At 47.5% G+C, this 22,487-nt stretch overlaps 1 protein-coding gene across 1 annotated transcript; it reads left to right on the top strand.

Annotated features, from left to right (window-relative positions):
- Nucleotides 1-7,791: 7,791 nt before the first annotated feature.
- On the top strand, nt 7,792-11,476 carry LOC123167674 (ubiquitin-conjugating enzyme E2 22). The gene is made up of 7 exons (XM_044585529.1): nt 7,792-8,045; nt 9,395-9,515; nt 9,620-9,764; nt 10,039-10,116; nt 10,215-10,327; nt 10,473-10,576; nt 10,794-11,476. Exons 2-7 carry the CDS (start codon nt 9,504-9,506, stop codon nt 11,083-11,085), a joined length of 744 nt encoding a protein of 247 aa, XP_044441464.1. The 5' UTR covers nt 7,792-8,045; nt 9,395-9,503; the 3' UTR covers nt 11,086-11,476.
- The last annotated feature ends 11,011 nt before the right edge of the window (nt 11,477-22,487 follow it).

The following is a 22,487-nucleotide window of genomic DNA, read 5'->3' on the forward strand; positions in this document are numbered from 1 at the left end:
AGAGACAGCTACATTCACGTTAAATAGGGCACCATCAAAATCCGTTGAGACGACGCCTTATGAACTGTGGTTTGGCAAGAAACCAAAGTTGTCGTTTCTTAAAGTTTGGGGTTGCGATGCTTATGTGAAAAAGTTTCATCCTGATAAGCTCAAACCCAAATCGGAGAAATGTGTCTTCATAGGATACCCAAAGGAGACAGTTGGGTACACCTTCTATCACAGATCCGAAGGCAAGACATTCGTTGCTAAGAATGGATCCTTTCTAGAGAAGGAGTTTCTCTCGAAAGAAGTGAGTGGGAGGAAAGTAGAACTTGATGAGGTAACTGTACCTGCTCCCTTATTGGAAAGTAGTTCATCACAGAAATCTGTTCCTGTGACTCCTACACCAATTAGTGAGGAAGTTAATGATGATGATCATGTAACTTCAGATCAAGTTACTACCAAACCTCGTAGGTAAACCAGAGTGAGATCCACACCAGAGTGGTACGGTAATCCTGTTCTGGAGGTCATGTTATTTGACCATGACGAACCTACGAACTATGAGGAAGCGATGATGAGCCCAGATTCCGCGAAATGGCTTGAGGCCATGAAATCTGAGACAAGATCCATATATGAGAACAAAGTATGAACTTTGATTGACTTGCCCAATGATCGGCGAGCCATTGAGATTAAATGGATCTTCAAGAGGAAGACAGACAGTGATAGTAGTGTTACTGTCTACAAAGCTAGAATTGTCGCAAAAAGGTTTTCGACAAGTTCAAGGTGTTGACTACGATGAGAGTTTCTCACTCGTATCTATGCTTAAGTCTGTCTGAATCATGTTAGCAATTGCCACATTTTATGAAATATGACAAATGGATAAACAAAACTGCATTCCTTAATGGATTTATTAAAGAAGAGTTGTATATGATGCAACCAGGAGGTTTTGTCAATCCTAAAAGTGCTAACAAAATATGCAAGCTCCAGCGATCCATCTATGGGCTAGTGCAAGCATCTCGGAGTTGGAATATATGCTTTGATAAGTTGATCAAAGCATATAGTTTTATACAGACTTGCGGTGAAGCCTGTATTTACAAAAAAAAGTGAGTGGGAGCACTACAACATTTCTGATAAGTATATGTGAATGACATATTGTTGATCAGAAATAATGTAGAAATATTCTGCAAAGCATAAATGAGTGTTTGAAAGGAGTTTTTCAAAGAAAGACCTCGGTGAAGCTGCTTGCATATTGAGCATCAAGATCTATAGAGATAGATCAAGACGCTTGATAAGTTTTTTTTCAATGAGTACATACCTTAACAAGATTTTGAAGTAGTTCAAAATAGAACAGTCAAAGAAAGAGTTCTTGCCTATGTTACAAGGTGTGAAATTGAGTAAGACTCAAAACCCGACCACGGCAGAAGATAGAAAGAGAATGAAAGTCATTCCCTATGCCTTGGCCATAGGTTCTATAAAGTATGCCATGCTGTGTACCAGATCTATTGTATACCCTACACTGATTTTGGCAAGGGAGTACAATAGTGATCTAGGAGTAGATCACTGGACAACGGTCAAATTTATCCTTAGTGGAATAAGCATATGTTTCTCGATTATGGAGGTGACAAAAGGTTCATCGTAAAGGGTTACGTCAATGCAAGTTTTGACACTGATCCAAATGACTCTAAGTCTCAATCTGGATACATATTGAAAGTGGGATCAATTAGCTAAAGTAGCTCCGTGCAGAGCATTGTAGACATAGAAATTTGCAAAATACTTACGGATCCGAATATGACAGACCCGTTGACTAAAATTATCTCACAAGCAAAACATGATCACACCTTAGTACTCTTTGGGTGTTAATCACATAGCGATGTGAACTAGATTACTGACTCTAGTAAACCCTTTGGGTGATGGTCATATGACGATGTGAACTATGGGTGTTAATCACATGGTGATGTGAACTATTCATGTTAAATCACATGGCGATGTGAACTAGATTATTGACTCTAGTGCAAGTGGGAGACTGAAGGAAATATGCCCTAGAGGCAATAATAAAGTTATTATTTATTTCCTTATATCATGATAAATGTTTATTATTCATGCTAGAATTGTATTAACCGGAAACATTATACATGTGTGAATACATAGACAAACAGAGTGTCACTAGTATGCCTCTACTTGACTAGCTCGTTAATCAAAGATGGTTATGTTTCCTAGCCATAGACATGAGTTGTCATTTGATTAACGGGATCACCTCATTAGGAGAATGACGTGATTGACTTGACCCATTCCGTTAGCTTAGCACCCGATCGTTTAGTATGTTGCTATTGCTTTCTTCATGACTTATACATGTTCCTATGACTATGAGATTATGCAACTCCCGTTTACCGGAGGAACACTTTGTGTGCTACCAAATGTCACAACGTAAATGGGTGATTATAAAGGTGCTATACAGGTGTCTCCAAAGGTACTTGTTGGGTTGGCGTATTTCGAGATTAGGATTTGTCACTCCGATTGTCGGAGAGGTATCTCTGGGCCCACTCGGTAATGCACATCACTATAAGCCTTGCAAGCATTGTGACTAATGAGTTAGTTGCGGGATGATGTATTACGGAACGAGTAAAGAGACTTGCCGGTAACGAGATTGAACTAGGTATCGAGATACCGACGATCAAATCTCGGGCAAGTAACATACCGGTGACAAAGGGAACAACGTATGTTGTTATGCGGTCTGACCGATAAAGATCTTCGTAGAATATGTGGGAGCCAATATGGGCATCCAGGTCCCGCTATTGGTTATTGACCGGAGACGTGTCTCGGTCATGTCTACATAGTTCTCGAACCCGTAGGGTCCGCACGCTTAACGTTACGATGACAATTTTATTGAGTTTTGATGTACCGAAAGAGTTCGGAGTCCCGGATGAGACCGGGGATATGACGAGGAGTCTCGAAATGGTCGAGACGTAAAAATCGATATATTGGACGACTATATTCGGACTTCGGAAAGGTTCCGAGTGATTCGGGTATTTTTCGAAGTACCGGAGAGTTACGGGAATTCGTATTGGGCCTTAATGGGCCATACGGGAAAGGAGAGAAAGGCCTCAAAAGGTGGTTGCGCCCCTCCCCTTGGTCTGGTCCGAATTGGACTAGGGAAGGGGGGCGCCTCCTTCCTTCCTTCTCTTTTTCCCTTCCCCTTTTCTTATTCCATGTGGGAGGAGGAATCCTACTAGGACTAGGGAGTCCTAGTAGGACTCCAACCTTCTGGCGCGCCCCAGGGGCTGGCCGGCCTCCCCTCCTCCATCCTTTATATACGGGGGCAGGGGGGCACCCCATAGACACAACAATTGATCCTTGAGATCTCTTAGCCGTGTGCGGTGCTCCCCTCCATCATATTACACCTCGATAATACCGTTGCGGAGCTTAGTCGAAGCCCTGCGTCGGTGGAACATCATCATCGTCACCACGCCGTCGTGCTGACGAAACTCTCCCTCAACACTTGGCTGGATCGGAGTTCGAGGGACGTCATCGAGCTGAACGTGTGTAGAACTCGGAGGTGCCGTACGTTCGGTACTTGATCGGTCGGATCGTGAAGACGTACGACTACATCAACCGCGTTGTGATAACGCTTCCGCTGTCGGTCTACGAGGGTACGTGGACAACACTCTCCCCTCTCGTTGCTATGCATCACCATGATCTTGCGTGTGCGTAGGAATTTTTTTGAAATTACTACGTTCCCCAACAGGCTCTTAGTCTCGTTCTTCGTGCATAGGAATTTGAAAAGAAGATCCAAGGAGATGTTATAATTCCTGTGTTTTTTCCTTTCAAACCGTAACTAAAGAACAAATTTCTCCATTTTTTTCCTTTGCCTCATTACTCTAAACCAAATGCAGGAATAGTATTATTTATCATAGGTAAATTCTTATTTCTACATTTTCCCTCTACTTCTCCTTCAAACCATAGGAGCCCTAAGGCCTTGTACAATGCTAGATGCTTAGGAAAATAAACCGGGTTTTTCTGAAGCACCAGTGCCTATTTGTAAAGGAGAGACGCCTAATTAAGCGTCTACCCTGTACAAGTAAGCACCGGTGCTTGAGGAAAGCCTGGTTTATTTCTCTAAGCACCTCCCCTAAGCATCTTGCATTGTACAAGGCCTAAAAGAGCGTTTGATGCCATAGGAAAAATAAAGGAATTGCACAAAGATATTTGAGTGATGGAGATTTTCCTTCAAAATAGAGTGTAAATCAATCCTTATGAGTTTTTCCTAAGGATTCCAATCCCACGAAGCAAGGATGGTATATAGGAAAAATTCATAAAGATCCAAATCCTATAAAATTTCTTTAAATCAAGGGAGCCCTTACTTTTTTAATTACCAAGTTAACTTTGGAAACCCTTTGAAGGGGGGAGCTACGTTCCCGTTGATAGTGACGCGTGTATGGTTACTTTTGTCAATCTTGATGCTCCAAAACTCCGAGCTCGGTCTTTAATGGGCGGTGTGTGTGTGTGATGGTGTGTGCGTGTGCATCTACATTGTACCCAATGTTTTTTCTAATATCCATGTTGTAAGCCAAACACGTGGAGCTCATCGTCGGCTGCTCGTTAGCCTCCTCTGCTCAGCCATCTCGCCCATAGTCGGCTCATCCTCCGCCTTCGCTTCTTACATCCTCTCCAGCTCCTTCTGGCGCTCAGTAAGGCCTTCAAGTAGAGGTTGAGAGGAAGTTGGGAGGACAAAGATGAACCTGCGGGCGGGACAACAGTGTCAGTGAGAGGGGGCGTGGGTAGACAAACTGTTAAATGGATGCAAAAGTATAAGAATATGTAACATGGTAAATGATTTTTTTAAATAATTACACGAGAAGCAATACTAGTAAAAGTTAAAATTTCAAGAGAGACTAGTGGCATTAATTGGCATAAACTTGTCTACTAGTACTTTCTCTTCCATTATTAAAAAATGATTTGAACTAATAATATCCGAGTGAACTAAGAGCAGATAAAAGAGAGCATGTGTACGTAGGATATTATTAGGCGAAAGTCATCTTTTGATCCTGAGCTCATATGCTCCCGCATGAACAGTAAAATCGAAAAAATATTAAAAAAATTTAAAAAATTCCAATTTTTTTTTGAGAGAAACATTGACAAAAGTTCTAAGTGCCTGCAAAAATTCATCATGAAATCACATTCCTGTAAGGCGTGGCAAAAAAAACAAATTCAGTACTTCAAAATGCTTTTGAAAGTAACTTTTTCAGAGTACTGTTTTTGTTTTTTTGTCATGCCTTCTAGGAATCAGAGTTGCAGACCATAATGGCTGCTCGCCAACAAAAAGGGTTTGCAGGTCTCACCAATAAGCACGTACTGTACTACGTGTCGGCGGATTATTCATCCTTCCAGTTCCAGCCCAGCGCTATAGATTGAAGCTTCAACCGACACGTGCATGGGACCTTTGGCTTGTCCCATCTCTGCATCTCACCGTCCGGTGCAGTGATACGGGTCAACTATTTGGTTGAACTGGCGCGCCCCTCCTGCGCACGGCCGGCCGGTCGAGAACAGTGCTGGCCAGTTGGGAACCGGCGACGACCACACACAGACACACAGTCCAGCGACGTGCCTGGCCAATGTCGTTACTGTTCAGTGTGGTGGACGGCTCTTTAAAAAGTTGATAGGGTGGCACTGCTCACTGTTTTTATTTCCGAGAATATGACTGTTCACCGTCAGTACGTGGGCTACCATATGGGGTTGTGGATTGTGATTGCTGACCTGGATTCTTGTTTGATTGATGAATTCTGTCGCTGCTCCTTTTTATGGTTGTTGTGAGATAGTTAGTAGAGCTAAGTAATTATTGTGTGGAGCTACAGTTAGAGACCACAAAGGTAATCTTATTGCTGCATCTACCTCTGCCTTGTGAATGTGGCAGATGTCGTCTCCGTGGAAGCGACATCACTCCTTGAAGGCTTAAAGTTAATTCAAAGCGTGGGGTGCAGCAATGCCTTAGTAAGGATGGACAACATTATAGTGGTCAATACTCTACGTCATACAGTCTATGGTGGCGGCTCCAGTTTTAGATGATTGCAGAGAGCTATTAAGAGAGTCAGGGAAGGTTGCTATTGAGCATTGTAATAGAAAGTCTAATGTTGTTGCTCATGAGCTAGCTGAGTGAGGGCGTGTAAAACACTCCTTCTGTATGGGTGGATGCACCTCCTGTTTTAATTGCTAAATTTTTGGCAGACGATGTAACTATTATTTGAGTTTTAATAAAGCTAGCCATGAATGCCTTCCATAAAAAAAGCAATTACCGTGTCAAGATCATCCAGCAACGTGGGTCCACCACAGGTTAAACCTTGCGGCGACTGAGACGCGATTGTCCAAGCGATCGATAGGCAGCGCCTAGGGTTAGGGTTTCTCATATGTGGGTGGTTTTATCCGGAGGTGTAGAGGCTACGACGTGTGTGGTCCCGACACTAGCTGTTAGGTGTTCTCCTCTCCGCACATGATCTCAATGGAGGCACGGGTGGGACGAGTTGTGACTACTCTGACGAAGACATCAACTCCGAAGAAAACGATGGATGTATCCACAAGCAGGGATCCCCCAAGATCTCCGGTTGATGGCAAATCTTTGGAGGAGGCTGCAAGCCTTTCAGCAAGGCCGGGGGGGGGGGGGGGGGCAATTTTGATTGAGAAGGAATCAAAGGGCTTGTTCTTCGCTGATTCTGGACCGGATCTGCCCAAAACTCCAAAGTGGTCGGCAGTGGGCAAGGTATGCGCGCCGAGGCCCTTGAATATACATGCTTTCGAAAGGGCTATGCAAAGAGCCTGGGGTCTACACCGCGATGCTCGATTAAAAGACATCTTCGTTTTTGTTCTTCACTACATCATCGAAGGGGACTGAAACATTTTGAAAGATAATGATGGAAACACAAGTCTGCTCGAGATGGTGTTTGACACTATTGAAACTTGGGTCAGGGTAAAGATCTTCTGGTGGATAAGAGGTCGGAAGAAAGGCTTTGGAAAACTAGCTAGGTGAAGTTGCGAGGGTGAATGTTTTTTTTAACACAATACACCTCTATGGATCTTCTGGTGGATAAGAGGTCGGAAGAAAGGCTTTGGCACATGCACTCACCTCTATGGATGCACGCACACACGCTACCCCTATGAGAACCTTTTAGGTACTAAGCCAGATATTAAAACTTGCAATGTTCGCAAATGCCAACCCGTCACGGAAAATGTTCGCCAGATATTACCGTCCAAAAATGCTTTGGTGAACCAACCCGTGGTTGGATAGTTAGAGGACTGTGGTATTCCCAGCCCACCGGGGTTCAAATCCTGCTGCTCGCATTTATTCCTGGATTTATTTCTGCATTTCCGGCGATGCGCATTTAGTGAGAGGAGACGTTCCCGTCGACGACGAGGTGCCTACGGTGACTTCGTAAATTTAAAGATGATATGTCGGCTCAGTCTTTCGGAGGTGCTCATAGGGGTAAGGTGTGCGTGTGTGCGTTCATTGGGCTGAGTGTATGCGCGTGTATACGAACGCTTGCGTGTGTATTGTGTTAAAAAAATGCTTTGGCCGGCGACGCGATGCCCAGCCCCTCGTGCTCGTTTTTTTTTCTTCCATTTTTTCAGAAAAAATCCCTCGTGCTCGTCTTTTTAGCACAGCCCCTCGTGCTCGTGGCCTGCCGCCGCTGCGTCGGCAGAGACGGGCCGGGACACGCACGGGCTCCTGGGCCGGCCCGGGCGTGGGTCCACGAGACGTCAACGGTCGGATCCCCCCGACGGATCTCGGTCGGCTGTCGAGTCCCTCTCAAATCCCAATCACTTTTTAACTTGCCTCCTTCTCCCCCCTCCCTCCCCCAAATCGGAAGCCTAGGGTTTCCCCCGCCGACGAGCCCCCCACCGCCGCCGGCCGCTCCTCGCCGCAATCCTCCCCCAACCTCTTCCCCGCCGCCCACCGCCTCAACTGCTCGCACTCTCCCCTCCCCTCCCCGCCGCGGCACCCAGCCGACCGACCCCTTCCCGACCCCCCCGTGGCGGATCCGGCGAGCGGCGGTCTCCTCCGACGCCTTGTCCGCTACCTGGTAAGCGATGAGAAGTCGAGTTGTCTTGCAGGATGGATGTGTCGTTCGGTTCCGCGCTGGTGTTTCACTTCGCGTCCTAGCGGTGGTAGGGTGCGTAGGAGACGCTGGTTGCCTGCTCCGACCGATTGGTCTTGTATCTAATCCGATCCAATCTCGTTCATTAGCGGAGACATCTCGGTGAATTCCGGGAGGGGCGTTCTGTTTTCGTCCTAGTTCTTGTGCGTCAAGTAGATGCACAACGCCTCTGTTGCTCGTTAGGAGTTAGCAATGGCCATTGGGGCCCTGGGATCATGCAGGAACGCAAGGTCAAATGGTAACAGCCCCTAGATGTAGCAATCATCGTGTGTGCTTGTGTCTGGAGTTGCGTGCAGGATAGTGCATTGGCGGGAAGCCGGGAAGGGGTTGTGGCGCGACGTGTATGGATGGCGGGGAAAACAGGGGGTGCAGAAGTTGATGGTTCCTTTTTGAGTAAATTCACCCGCGTAAATAGCTCCGTACAAAATTGACACAATTATGACAGCAGCATAAATTTACCGATGTATCATTCACACGTGCAGCACCGTTGTGTAGCAGCATTAAGTTACTGATGTTTCATTCACACGTGCAGCACCATCGTTTAGCAGCATTAAGTTACTGGCATAGCGCCCACACGTGCGCCTAGCATGTGCGAGCACACGCTTACTTGCATATATACGGTGCTGGAAATAATGGATAAAAGGTGATATTCGTAGTTGGAATCATTAAGAACTGATCGTCGCGTGGTTGGCTAACAGCATCTGCGCTTGCTCAGCCCACCCGGGTTCGAGGCATGTATTCCCTGTGGTGCTCAGCTGTCTCTTTTAATAAATATAAAAAGGCCACGAGTGCTAGTGCTTGTTGGTCGAGTTTTTTATCGAGCTGGAATAATTTTTTCTGTGTTCAAATGGCATGATAGTCAGAGGAGATAAAGTAGGCTGCATAAATGGCACCTTCATCGACTAACAGTACTGCAATAACTTGGGGCATAAATCACCGCTTGCAGGCATTAGTCATATATCACGTGGTGCCATTAAGTCATTACTTATAGCGGTTGTTCGTAGTCTGAATGTTTGAAATTATGTTTGGTAAGTTTATGGACATCCACACAACAATAATTGTAGTACTACACTTCATGTAAGGTGCTCTTTTTTCTTACCAAGATACGCCATTACGAAAGCAGAACATGCCCCCCCCCGCCCCCCCCCCCACACACACACACTCCTCTCATGGTATCAGATTGAATTTCACACTCAATTTTCTAAAATATCTTTATTTTATATTGTTCTATACCTATTCATTCTATCTGATCTCCTACATACTTTTTCTTGTAGGTTCAGTTTGGTGATCACAAATTTTGCAGTCCTGAGGCTTTGTTGTCATTAAAGGGTACATACAAAAATAAGTCAGCAGCTAGCGAGCACCTTAAAGCTGTCTGCTGTTATGGCTTCCATGGTGAGGATAATTTTTTTTCAGATTTGAGTGTTCAAGAGAACATATGTGGGAAAGAGTTATATGCTGTCTTTCATGATTCTAATGGTCTATTCACGTCACTGAAGGCGACCAACGAGAACCTCCCACCAACTGTCATCAGGCAATTGACTAAAGAACTGAAGAACCTTGATGACTCACCTCCAGAAGGGATCAAAGTTATTGTTAATGACGATGACTTCGCCACTATTTTTGCTGATATTGAGGGCCCTGGTAAGATTCTGTCAGGATACAATACATTGCTTTACACCTCCCATCTTGTGTGCTTTGCACTAATAAGTTATGTGCTTATGCGCTGCTACTTGCATGATGGTGCCCCTTTTCTATTCTTGTCTTTCCATCACATTCTTATTCATCACTAGTCAAGTAGGAGCTTGCGGCCTCTGGCTTTTGTAAATTAAAGAACATGAAGTCTTAAAGCAGCGTTTCTTTCCTATTACACTACTTTCTGATATTGCATTCTTAACCTGAACCTGGGCATGTACAGCTGGAACTCCATATGAGAATGGAATATTCCGGATGAAGCTAATATTATCTCGTGACTTCCCTCAGTCACCTCCAAAAGGTAGACATTTTGTCAGACTTCCATTGTTGTCCATACTTTAGTTTAGTTCCTGAAGTAGAGCTTTAGTTGAAAGTCTGTTGGCCTTGTTTAATCTGCAGGATTTTTCACGACTAAAATTTTCCATCCGAACATTGCAACTAGTGGTGAGATATGTGTTAACACATTGAAGAAGGATTGGAATCCTAGCCTTGGATTAAGGCATGTTCTGCTGGTAAGCTTGAAGTTCAACACACAACAACCCATGTCGTTGTAGTGCATGATTTGTTTTGTAAGCATTTTCTAGTATTTGGTTATGGAAGAAGTTTGAACTACCTGCATAGGATGTGGCTGACTTCCTAGAAATTGCTTGCTGACAGGTAGTGAGATGCCTCCTGATTGAGCCATTTCCTGAATCTGCCCTGAATGAACAAGCTGGGAAGTTGCTGCTTGAGAACTATGAGGAGTATGCACGGCATGCAAGGTCAGTAATCTTCAACTTCATTTGGCCAGCATGGTGTCATGTGGTGCTTCATGTTTGTTCTTATTGGTTAAAGTTGCACTGGGATGGTGTATTCAAACAATGCGAACACCTAGAATGCCACTGCTACCGTTTTTGTCAAGTTGGACCAGACTTCTCACCGAAACATCTGGTGCGGCTGTAGCTAGTTACTGATCCCGCCATTGTGCTCCATATGCAGGCTATATACCAGTATCCATGCTCTCAGACCCAAGAGCAAGTCCAAGAGTGGAGCTATCTCTGAGTCAACGGCAGCTCTGAATAAGGGCCAGCCTCATACTGTTCTTGCGCCAATATCTACCTCTACCGGCACAAAAGCATTTGGCCCAAATTCGCAGGACCGGAACGCTGCTCCTTCTGCTGTCTCAGGTGGAGCATCGGCAGCGCCCAGGAAGGACGGGCCACTTGCCGTGAAAGTCCCCGTCGATAAGAAGAAGATGGATGCGAGGAAGAAGAGTTTGAAGAGATTATAATATATAAGCAAACCAAACTGTCAATGCTCCTCATATTTGTTCTGTACTTAGTTGTCTGGCGGTGCCAGAGTCCCAGAAATAACGAGAAGAAACTGGTTATGGTTGTCTGCGAGGGAAGGATTGCTTCTCTTCTGTTCGTGCCCAACTATTGGACCCTGTTGAGCCGAAACTGTGGAGGCAGAATAATTATGCGCTGCTGGGCCTCTCCTGGTCCTGTATACTTTACTAGTGCTGCTGTTCCGGCGTCTGTTTGTGATTTAATGGTTCGATGTGAACTTGAATGGCGGAGAAACATTTTCTTCCCAATAGGTGGTAGAGATTTTTCTATCTGAAAAGAAACAGTAATTTTGCAAAGTCATCAAACTTGGTGATTTAGCTCTGGCTATATATATGCTCATCAAAATCAAGTGATTTAAACCGGTATCTGGCGTGATGTTGAACTAGTTTCGTTAACGAGTCATATTATGAGCGTACATTACTGCTCGATTAAATTTCAGGAGATGGTGATTGGTGAAACACTGGAACGCTACCGGCGATGGCTGCTAAGCTAAAAGGGGAATCATGTAGGCGGCATCAAGAATCTGATGAAGTCAAAATTTTACGGGATGATGATGCTGAAGTATATTGCTTGGTATGCATTGCTCATGGTCTCGTGGAGGACTAGCAAACTGAGGTCGTCCTGCACTGACTGACACTTAGATGTAAGTCTATTATCTGCACACATGTAGTTTTATTCAGCTACGTACAGCTCAGCCGTGGAGGCCGGTAAGCACGCAGTAACGGCGCTGACACTGAACACTCTGAACGAAGCCCAAAGCAAGAGATGACTCGATTTGCCATGCGTGTTTCAGTCGAGATCCGACCAGGTGACGGCCGCCTGGTGGACGCCGGGGTCGACCCCGTTCCAGAGTGCCTTCCACACGGCGGGCGACGTGCTGAGCTCGGTGTCGCCGCAGCCCTTGCCGAAGTCGCACTCGTCGACGACCATGGCCTCCACAGCGCGCCCGCCGGGGCGGTCCCTGATGCTGATCATCTTGCCGCACCGGCCGGCGTACCACTGTGAGGCAACCGACGCCAGGAGGAGGCCGTCGTTGTAGTACTTGCCGTCGCAGCTCGCCGGCCAGCCGCCGGGCAAATCTCCTTTATCGAAGCCCCTCAAGAACATCAGCGCCGGGGTGTCGCGGAGATGCCGGCCGGCGGCGCACGACGACACCTGCAGGAGAACAAGGATGGCGCCGAGAATTGCTATGACCTTGGTAGTGTTCGCCATGGCAGTTGAGCTACTGCTCGCGTTTTATAAGCTTAGCTTTGCTGCTGCTTGCAGTTGGCGCAGAGCAGTTGGTTCCAGGAGTTTATATAGGATGGTGCATTCGTGTTGGTGCCAGTCTAAAGACAAGGCGAGCGACGTACTTACACATGTGTGCATGCCGCCCTCGTGTGAGTTGTCAAGGAACAACTCATCGAAGACCGCAGAAGTAGGATTCTCGATCTCCTGATTTAGCATTCACTTGCATCGTTGAGACCACCACGTGATATTATTTGGGTTTCATGGCGCTACGGCAACTGGTGTGCCAGATTTGACCACGCATGAGGAAATTGCACAAACCACTTTCTTTTGGTGCTAATTTTGCACATAACACTCACTTTACAGATTTGTTGCACAAAACACCACATTTTAGGGTAATTCGTTGCAGCTAGGTCTAATCCACCATTTTGATGTGTTGACATGATTCCTGACAAGTGGGTCCAGTTTATAAGTGCATCGGTGACAAAAAGAAGAGCCACATCAGCAGCCAACTAGAAATGGCAATATCTCACAATTCATTGCTCCAATTGAGCTCGATTTTTTCTAGAATATTAGTGGGTGAACACATGGTTTATTATATATTTTTTTGCATTTTTTCAAAATGTTAAATTTGAACAAAAAAAATTGAACGAGCCAACTAACATTGCAAAACCGCCCAGTATTTGGATGTTAAAACCTCATGGCGGTAATCTTTTGGTGTGTGCGACTTGATGATGTCTGTAATGGTCACATGATAACTACTTGGATGGTAGAACCTCATGGTGGTAATATGTTGGTGCACGAGACTTGATGATGTCAATAATGACTTTATGACAACCACGTGGATGCTAAAGCCTGACAGCGACAATATTTGTCATATCTTGGTGCTACCGATTTTATTTTTGAATATTGTGCCTATTTATGAATCGTTTTAGATATGTATAGCAATCTTATCTTTTCACATGAAAGTTTGTGGTATGCTAAGCTAGATGTAACTAGTAATGAAGGAAAGTTTCAGTTGGTTTGGATCACATTATAATGAGATATTCGCAGTTTACATTGGCTCATACAAATTTTTTACTCAAAATTCAAAATTAAAAAAAAAGAGCAAAACAATTTTATAAATCACACATGTAACCAATACTATTCTGGGAAAAAGACAACTCATTTGGACCAACAGTTTGTGAGATATTTGCAATGTTAGTTGGCTCGTTCATTTTTTTGTTCAAATTTAACATTTTCAAAAAATGTAAAAAAATAATAAACCATACATACACTCACTAGTATTATAGAAAAACCTCAGCTCAATTGAAGCAAAGAATTGCGAGATATTGACATTTCTAGTTGGGTGCTGATGCGACCTGTTTTTTTTTGCCGCGGTGCACTTACAAACTGGACCCATTTGTTAGAAATCATGTCAACACACTCAAATGGTGGATTAGACCTAGCTGCATAGAATTACCTCAATATGCGGTGCTTTGTGCAACTAACCCGTATAGTAGGTGTTCTATGCAACACTAGCACCAAAAGTAGGTGGTCTGTGCAATTTCCTCGACCATGCATTGATCTTTTCTTTGTGGTTTACACTGGATTGTGCCCGGCCTACCAGCTGAAGCTTCAGCCGGTCGCGCGCGAGGCACGCGATCACAACTGATCGAACAGCCCACATGCATGGCCTGGGTCCCACGCACCACTCAGGTTAGCTCTATCTCTTCAGGTGTCGCTCTCCTTTTTTTATCTTTGGACGCGCTATTTCATGGTCATACCAGCGCCGCGACACCGCCATGAGCTGCCCTAGCACACCCCGCACCACCTGGGTGCTACTACCCACCACCGGTGCTGGATTCGGCCACCGTTGATGCTGAAACCGCCCAGCCATGGGTGCTACAAGCTGCTCACCGCCGGCGCTGGAACCTAGTGGGTTGGGAGCTACTACCGGCAAACTATGTTGCTACAATAGACACCACCCGATGTTGAAACCGTCCGTCTTTTTTGCTACAACCGGCGGAAGCAGCTGCCGGTGGCAATCTTGTTTGATGGAACCGGCACATGGTTTTGCTGGAACCAACGACTGTGATTGCTACATCCATGGTGGTGAAGCAGTTGCCAAGGTGCTGGAACGGATGATCTTTTTTGCTGCAATTGGTGAGAAGGTTTGCTGGAACCGATCGTCCCTTCTGCTACAACCGACCGGAGCAACCTGTGGCGGCATTTTTGCTTTTGATGGAACCGGCACTTGGATTTGCTGGAACCAGCGACCAGGATTGCTACATCCATGGTGGTGAGCAGCCGCACAGGTGCTCAGGCGACCTTTTTTTGTGTGCTTCAATCGGCGAAAAGGATTGCTGGAACCGACCAAAATGCTTGGTGCTGGGTTGGGGAACGACGGTGGGGCGTGACCGGTGATATCGGAGAAAAAAAGCTGCAACCAGCGTTGGGTGGGGGTGGGGGGAGCTTCATCCATTTTTTTCATGAACTATCAGGGAGCTTCAAGCGCGACAGGAGAACGACGAGATGTTGGTGGTTGGTTGCTGCGAACAACTACGACGATGACGAGAACGATGACAATGTAGAGTGGAGTGGCACGCGGTGCGGTGCTGCGACTCGTGATGTCTACTACACAACTTTATTCTTGTAGAGTCGTGTTGGGCCTCAAAGCGCAGAGTTTTGTAGGACAGTAGCAATTCTTCCTCAAGTGGATGACCTAAGGTTTATCAATCCATGGGAGGCGTAGGATGAAGATGGTCTTTCTCAAACAACCCTGCAACCAAATACAAGAAATCTCTTGTGTCCCCAACACACCCAATACAATGGCAAATTGTATAGGTGTACTAGTTCGGCGAAGAGATGGTGATAAAAGTGTAATATGGATGGTAGAAATATATTTTTATAATCTGAATAAATAAAAATAATAAGGTAACAAACGAAAAAGTGAGCACAAACGGTATTGCAATGCTTGAAAACAAGGTCTAGGGTCCGTACTTTCACTAGTGCAATCTCTCAACAGTGCTAATATAATTGGATCATATAACCATTCCTCACGTGCGATGAAGAATCACTCCAAAGTTCTTATCTAGCGGAAAACATAAGAAAAAATTGTTGTAGGGTACGAAACCACCTCAAAGCTATTCTTTCCGATCAATCTATCCTAGAGTTCGTACTAAAATAACACCAAGCTATTCTTTTTGATCGATCTAACCAAGAGTTTGTACTAAAATAACACCAAAGCAAATTTAGATTCATACTACTCAATCCAACACAAAGAACCTCAAAGAGTGCCCCAAGATTTCTACCGGAGAAACAAAGACGAGAACGTGCATCAACCCCTATGCATAGATTACCCCAATGTCACTTCGGGAATCCGCGAGTTGAGTGCCAAAGCAAATATCAAGTGAATCAAAATAATACCCCATTGTGACGCCCGGATAATTATGCTATAGTAAACCTACGCTAATGATGCCACGTCACCTCTGTTAGAGTTGATAATCTCGCGTTAGTTCAAAACCGGATCGAAATTCAAATTCAAAATATGGCAAACAACAAAAGTTTTCAAAAATTAAAACTAAAATGTTCGGGTTGTTTCAAATAAATCGTAAGCAATTATGGTGGAGAGACCAAGCTTTGATAAAATGTTTAAAGGCTCTAAAGTAATTAAAACAGCAGCTATGACAATTAATTAAATGCCTTTTAAAAATAATAATAATGCAAACTATTTTAAAAATAATAATAATGCCTTTTAAAAATAAAACAGGAATTAAAAGAATAAAATAGAAAAGAAAATATATATAAAAAAGGAAAAAGAAAGGAAATAAAAAGAGAGAGAGAACCCCCCGGCCAACTGGGCCAAACGGCCCAGCCGGCCAGCCACTAACCCAGACGGCCCACCCATCTCCTCTCCATAACCCCCCTGGGGAAACCCTAGCCCAACCGAACCCCCCCTTTCCCCTCCCGACCCGATCTGGATCGGGAACGATCCCCACTCCCTCCTCTCTCTCTCTCGATCCAGTCTGGATCGGTGCCCCATCGCCCGATCCCGCCCACATCGTCGCCCCTCGCCACCGTTCGCCGGAGCCACCCCGTCACCGGAGCACCTCCTCGCCTTTTTCCCCGTCGGCTCGCTCGAGCCGGAGCCGCTCGACCCCCCTGCGAACCATCGCCGGACGCCACCCCCGCGGTCCTCTCCGTCGCCGGCGCTCCCCGTCCCCGTCGCCGATGCCACCTCGCCGGACTGCTTCGCCTGCGTCGTCGTCGTCCCCGACCCCCTCCACGAGCCCGCTGCCCCGTCCCTACAAACCTCGGTGAGGCCACGGCCTCGTCCTCCTCCTTCCCTGCCTCTGATCGAGGCCGACCGCACACACGCACGCCCGCACGGCCATAGCCGCGCCCTCTCCCCCGTGAGCCTCCGCCTCACCTCCCTCCTCTCTTCGCCACGCACGCACGCTCACCGCGCCACCGTAGCCCTCCCGCGTCCGTGCCTCGGGCTCACCAGGGTTCCGCACGCGCCGTGCCCCGCTCCGTCGCCACGTTCAGCCGCGTCCGTGCCCACGCACCGGCCACCCCGTGCGTGCCCTGGGGGTCCCCAGCCCGTGCTCCCCGCGTCGTCGCCCGTTACCGCCCCTGCTCCGCCGTGGCCGTCCCTCCCGCGCTGGCCGCTGCTGCTACTCTCCAACGCCTCGCCCGCGCGGCCCCGCTCCGCCCTGCCGCCCGCTTCCCCCCACTGCTGTCCACCTCGCTCGCCTCTGCCTCCCGCCGGAGCTCCACGCCGGCCGCCGCCGCTGCCGCTCCCCACGCTCGCCCGCGCCTCTGCTGGCGCCCCCCTGCCTGTCGATTTGGGCGCTCGCCCAGTCGGGCGCCAACGCCCGATGCCCGGCTCCGCCCAGCGCCCGCAGCGCCCCTGCGCCCATAGGCTGCTGGCCCGCGAGCCCGTTAGGCCCTCTGGGCAGCTGACCAATGGGGCCCAGCCCATAGAACGAAAAAGAAAAAATGATTTAAAATAATAACAATAAAATAATAAAATAATAATAATAAAAATAATAAATTAATTAATAAATATATAAATAAAACAAATAATGAAAATAAATTTAATTAATTAATTAACTAACTAAATTAATTAAGTTAATTAATCCTGTTTAAACTAATCCAATTAGTTAATTAATTTAACTAAATAGTAGTTAATTAGCTAACAGCCCCTGACAGGTGGGACCCAGCTGTCAGGTTGACCAGGTCAACGGTCAACGTTGACTGCTGACGTCAGCATGACCTCATGCTGATGTCATAAATCCAAATTTCGAATTAAATTAAATAATTAATTAAATTCCAGAAATTAATAAATTCTTTTGAAAATCATATCTTTTAATCCGTAACTCGGATGGAAATACTTTGTTCATGAAAGTTGCTCAGAACGACGAGACGAATCCGGATACGCAGTCCGTTCGTCCACCACACCTCCCTAACCTATCAAACTCGCAACTTTCCCCCTCCGGTCCGTCTGTCCGAAAACGCGAAACAGCGGGAATACTTTCCCGGATGTTCCCCCCCTTCGCCGGTACCAACTACTGTCGCGTTAGGGCACACCTAGCACTGCTCATTGTCATGTCACGCATCGTCATGCTTATGTTTGCATTGTATTTACTGTTTCTTCCCCCCTCTTCTCTCCGGTAGACTACGAGACCGACACTGCTGCTGCCCAGTTCGACTATGGAGTTGACGACCCCTCCTACTTGCTAGAGCAACCAGGCAAGCCCCCCCTTGATCACCAGATATCGCCTATTCTTCTCTATACTGCTTGCATTAGAGTAGTGTAGCATGTACTACTTTCCGTTAATCCTATACTGATGCATAGCCTGCCCTTGCTTCTACTGTTGTTACCTTTACCTGCAATCCTACATGCTTAGTATAGGATGCTAGTTTTCCATCAGTGGCCCTACATCCTTGTCCGTCTGCTGTGCTATACTATCGGGCCGTGATCACTTGGGCGGTGATCACGGGTATATACTTATATACTATATACATGACACATGTGATGACTAAAGTCGGGTCGGCTCGTAGGAGTACCCGCAAGTGGATCTTTGTGGCGGAGCGACAGGGCAGGTTGAGACCGCCTAGGTGAGAGGTGGGCCTGGCCCTGGACGGCGTCCGTGGTTACTTCGACATAACACGCTTAACGAGTTCTTGGTATTTGATCTGAGTCTGGCCATTTGGTCTATACGCACTAACCATCTACGCGGGAGTAGTTATGGGTATCCCGGCGTCGTGGTATCAGTCGAAGCTCTTTTTGACGTCAGCGACGGAGCGGCGCGCGCCGGATTGGACTGGAATGCCTGCTAGGCTAGGTCTGCTTCCGGCCGCCCTCGCAACGTGCAGGTGTGCAATGGGCGATGGGCCCAGACCCCTGCGCGCATAGGATTTAGACCGGCGTGTTGACCTCTCGGTTGAGCCTAGGTGGGGCTGCGACGTGTTGATCTTCCGAGGCCGGGCATGACCCAGAAAAGTGTGTCCGGCCAAATGGGATCGAGCGTGTTGGGTTATGTGGTGCACCCCTGCAGGGAAGTTTATCTATTCGAATAGCCGTGTCCCTCGGTAAAAGGACGACCCGGAGTTGTACCTTGACCTTATGACAACTAGAACCGGATACTGAATAAAATACACCCTTCCAAGTGCTAGATACAACCCGGTGATCGCTCTCTAACAGGGCGACGAGGAGGGGATCGCCGGGTAGGATTATGCTATGCGATGCTACTTGGAGGACTTCAATCTACTCTCTTCTACATGCTGCAAGATGGAGGCTGCCAGAAGCGTAGTCTTCGACAGGACTAGCTATCCCCCTCTTATTCTGGCATTCTGCAGTTCAGCCCACTGATATGCCCCTTTACACATATACCCAGGCATATGTAGTGTAGCTCCTTGCTTGCGAGTACTTTGGATGAGTACTCACGGTTGCTTTTCTCCCTCTTTTCCCTTTTCTATACCGGATTGTCGCAACCAGATGCTAGAGTCCAGGAGCTAGAGATCCCGAGGATGATTCTACATGGAGTTCGGCTTCGAGGAGTAGTTAGGAGGTCCCAGGCAGGAGGCCTTGCCTTTTTGATCGTTGCTACTTTTGTGCTAGCCTTCTTAAGGCAAACTTGTTTAACTTATGTCTGTACTCAGATATTGTTGCTTCCGCTGACTCGTCTGTGATCGAGCACTTGTATTCGAGCCCTCGAGGCTCCTGGCTTGTATTATGATGCTTGTATGACTTATTTATGTTTTAGAGTTGTGCTGTGATATCTTCCCGTGAGTCCCTGATCTTGATCGTACACATTTGCGTGCATGATTAGTGCACGGTCAAATCGGGGGCGTCACACCCATTGTCACCACGGGTATTCATATGCAAGACATATATCAAGTGTTCTCAAATCCATAATGGTATACAATCCGATAAAACGAAATCTCAAAAGGAAAACTCAATTCATCTCAACAAGATAGAGAGGGGAAAACTCCATATGACCCGACTATATTAACAAAGCCCGCAAAACATCAAGATCGTGGACATCTCAAGAACATGAGAGAGAGAGAGAGAGAGAGATTAAACACATAGCTACTAGTACAAACCCTCAGCCCCGAGGGTGAACTACTCTCTCCTCATCATGGTGGCCGCCGGGATGATGAAGATGGCCACCGGTGATGATTTTCCCCTCCGGCGGAGTGCCGAAACGGGGTCTAGATTGGTTTCTCGTGGCTACAGAGGCTTGCAGCCGCGGAACTTCTGATCTAGGGTCTCCGAGGGTTTTTGGAATATTTGGGAATTTATAGGGCGAAGAGGCGGTGCGGGAGGCCATCGAGGTGGCCACAACCCACCTGGCCAGGCCTGGGCCCCCAGGCACGCCCTGGTCGGTTGTGCTCTCCTTGGAGTTCAGTACAGGAAACATCTAATTTGCCGCCAGGGGGCGTCTTTGCCGTCAACTTTTCATCGGGCAGACGACAAAGAAATGGTTTGCTGTCATCAGCAGACGACAAAGAAACACTAACGGCAAAATAGACTTTGCCGTCTGCGAGAAAAAACACAGACGACAAAGAGCTCACTTTGCCGTTTACAAAAATCAACCCAGACGGCAAAGAATCTTTGCTGTCTGTATTTGTTTAGGCAGACGGCAAAGAATCTCCGCCGTCTGTGTTTTTTTGGCAGATGGCAAAGTGAGCTCTTTGCCGTCTGTGTTTTGTTTTGCAGATGGCAAAGAGGAAGCACATCACGCGGATCGATGACATGGCAAGATCTAAGACGTACATCCCCACCCACCAGGCCGTCTGGACGCACATCCCACCCACCCATGATGCACGCGCCCCCAGGGCAGCACCCACACGCGCCACACCCTGCCTCCCTTATTCCCATCCCCACCGCACGTCTCTCTCTGTCTCTCTTGTTTCTCTCCTCGATCCAAATAGAACAAGCCGGCTGGCGCTCGCCACCACCTTGACCCCCACCCCGGTCAGCACCTCGCGCCCCGGTCCTGGCCTCGTCGGCCACCACTTCGCCCGGCGGCCGCCGCCACTGCCCCTTCACCCCCAGCGCCGCCGGCCCCGGCCGCTTCCCCTGTCGCCACCGTAGGCCCGCTGGCTCCCGCCGCCACCTCGTTGGCCGCCATCTCGCCGGCCGGCCCCGGCCTCACATGCCGTCATCTCGCCCGTCGGCCCTGGCCTTGTTGCCCGCCGGCCCCGGCCTAGTCGCTCGTTGCCCCCAGCGACCTCCGGGCCCCGTCGCTCGTCGCCCCCGGCTGCCTCCTAGCCCCGTCGCCCTCGCCGGCCTCCAGGCCCCGTCGCCCGTCACCCCCGCAGGCCTCGCCAGCCTCGACCCCTGGCACCGGCCGCGGCCTCGAGGAGCGGCGGCAGCTCCTCAGGCATCCATGGTGGCATCGGTGTGCTCTGTTTTTGGAGAAAGAAAGGAGAAGGGAGAGGGGCGCGACTGCTGGTTGCTGTTGCTCTGGCGACCACGAGCATAGGGGATGTTCGCAGGGGAGGCGCTGGCGTGGAGCGAACTCAAAATGGTTGTACGTGCTGGATCTCGGGGCTGCTATTGTGAAATATTCTGTGTAAATAGAGTAATGATGTATTCTGTTTTGCCTTGGATCACCAAGTGATGATGTATTCTTTGTAAATATAGTAATTTTGTATTGTGAAATTTGTTCATTCATCGTTGATTCGTCGAACAAAGTGTCGATGGATACTCTGGTGTTCGTCTTTGTCCGTCAAAGGAGCTCTCTACACTTGGATTGTTGTTCTAGATTATTTTAATAGAAAAAATTCTTTGCCATCTGTGATTTTATGAGGCTGACGGCAAAGGAGCTCTCCTTTGCCGTCTGTTACTAAATCGGCTGACAGCAAACGAGCTTTTCTTCACCGTCTATTATTAAATCGCCTGACGGCAAAACATCAGTTTGGCTGACGGCAAAGACTTTGCCGTCTTCCCGATAAAAAGCTGACGGCAAAGTACTCTTTGCTGACTTAGTCTTTGCCGTCACTCTTTGCCGTCAGCTAGCTGACGGAAAAATCTTTGCCGTCTGTATTTCAGCCTTTGCCGTCTGTACTTGCCTGACGGCAAACTGTCTGATTCCTGTAGTGGTTCCCCTCTGGTACTTCTTTGGCCCACCGGGTGTCTTCTGGTCCAGAAAAAATCTCCAAAAAGTTTTGCTGCATTTGGACTCCGGTTGTTATTGATTTTCTGCGATGTAAAAGACAAGCAAAAAACAGCAACTGGCACTGGGCACTATGTCAATAGGTTAGTCCCCAAAAAGATATAAAATTGCTATAAAATGATTGTAAAACATCCAAGAATGATAATATAACAGCATGGAACAATAAAAAATTATAGATACATTGGAGATGTATCAGGGCGACAGGAGGCATGGCCGACGCGAGATGTGGGAGCTGCGAGAGAAAGAAGAAGCTCGGGGCAAACCGTTTTACCAGATCCGACTACCCACACAGCTCGCATCCGACGGCATGCGCGCGACCAGCCAAATTTTGGGGCGGTCGGCTAGCGCGTAGGTTGGCCTATGATATGTTTCACTGTGACCAGTCTAGTTCTTCATCAACTCTGTCCCACAACTGACGCTGTGTCAAAGATGTCGAATGCTGCATG

This window comes from Triticum aestivum, chromosome 7D (genome assembly GCF_018294505.1).
Source record: "Triticum aestivum cultivar Chinese Spring chromosome 7D, IWGSC CS RefSeq v2.1, whole genome shotgun sequence".
NCBI classification, from domain to species: Eukaryota; Viridiplantae; Streptophyta; class Magnoliopsida; order Poales; family Poaceae; genus Triticum; species Triticum aestivum.

What these genes read in the sequence shown, in the direction of transcription:
- LOC123167674 (XM_044585529.1), top strand. An exon ending in TGCTGATATTGAGGGCCCTG is followed by an intron (nt 9,765 to 10,038) that starts GTAAGATTCTGT and finishes GGGCATGTACAG; the next exon opens with CTGGAACTCCATATGAGAAT. An exon ending in CCCTCAGTCACCTCCAAAAG is followed by an intron (nt 10,117 to 10,214) that starts GTAGACATTTTG and finishes TTTAATCTGCAG; the next exon opens with GATTTTTCACGACTAAAATT.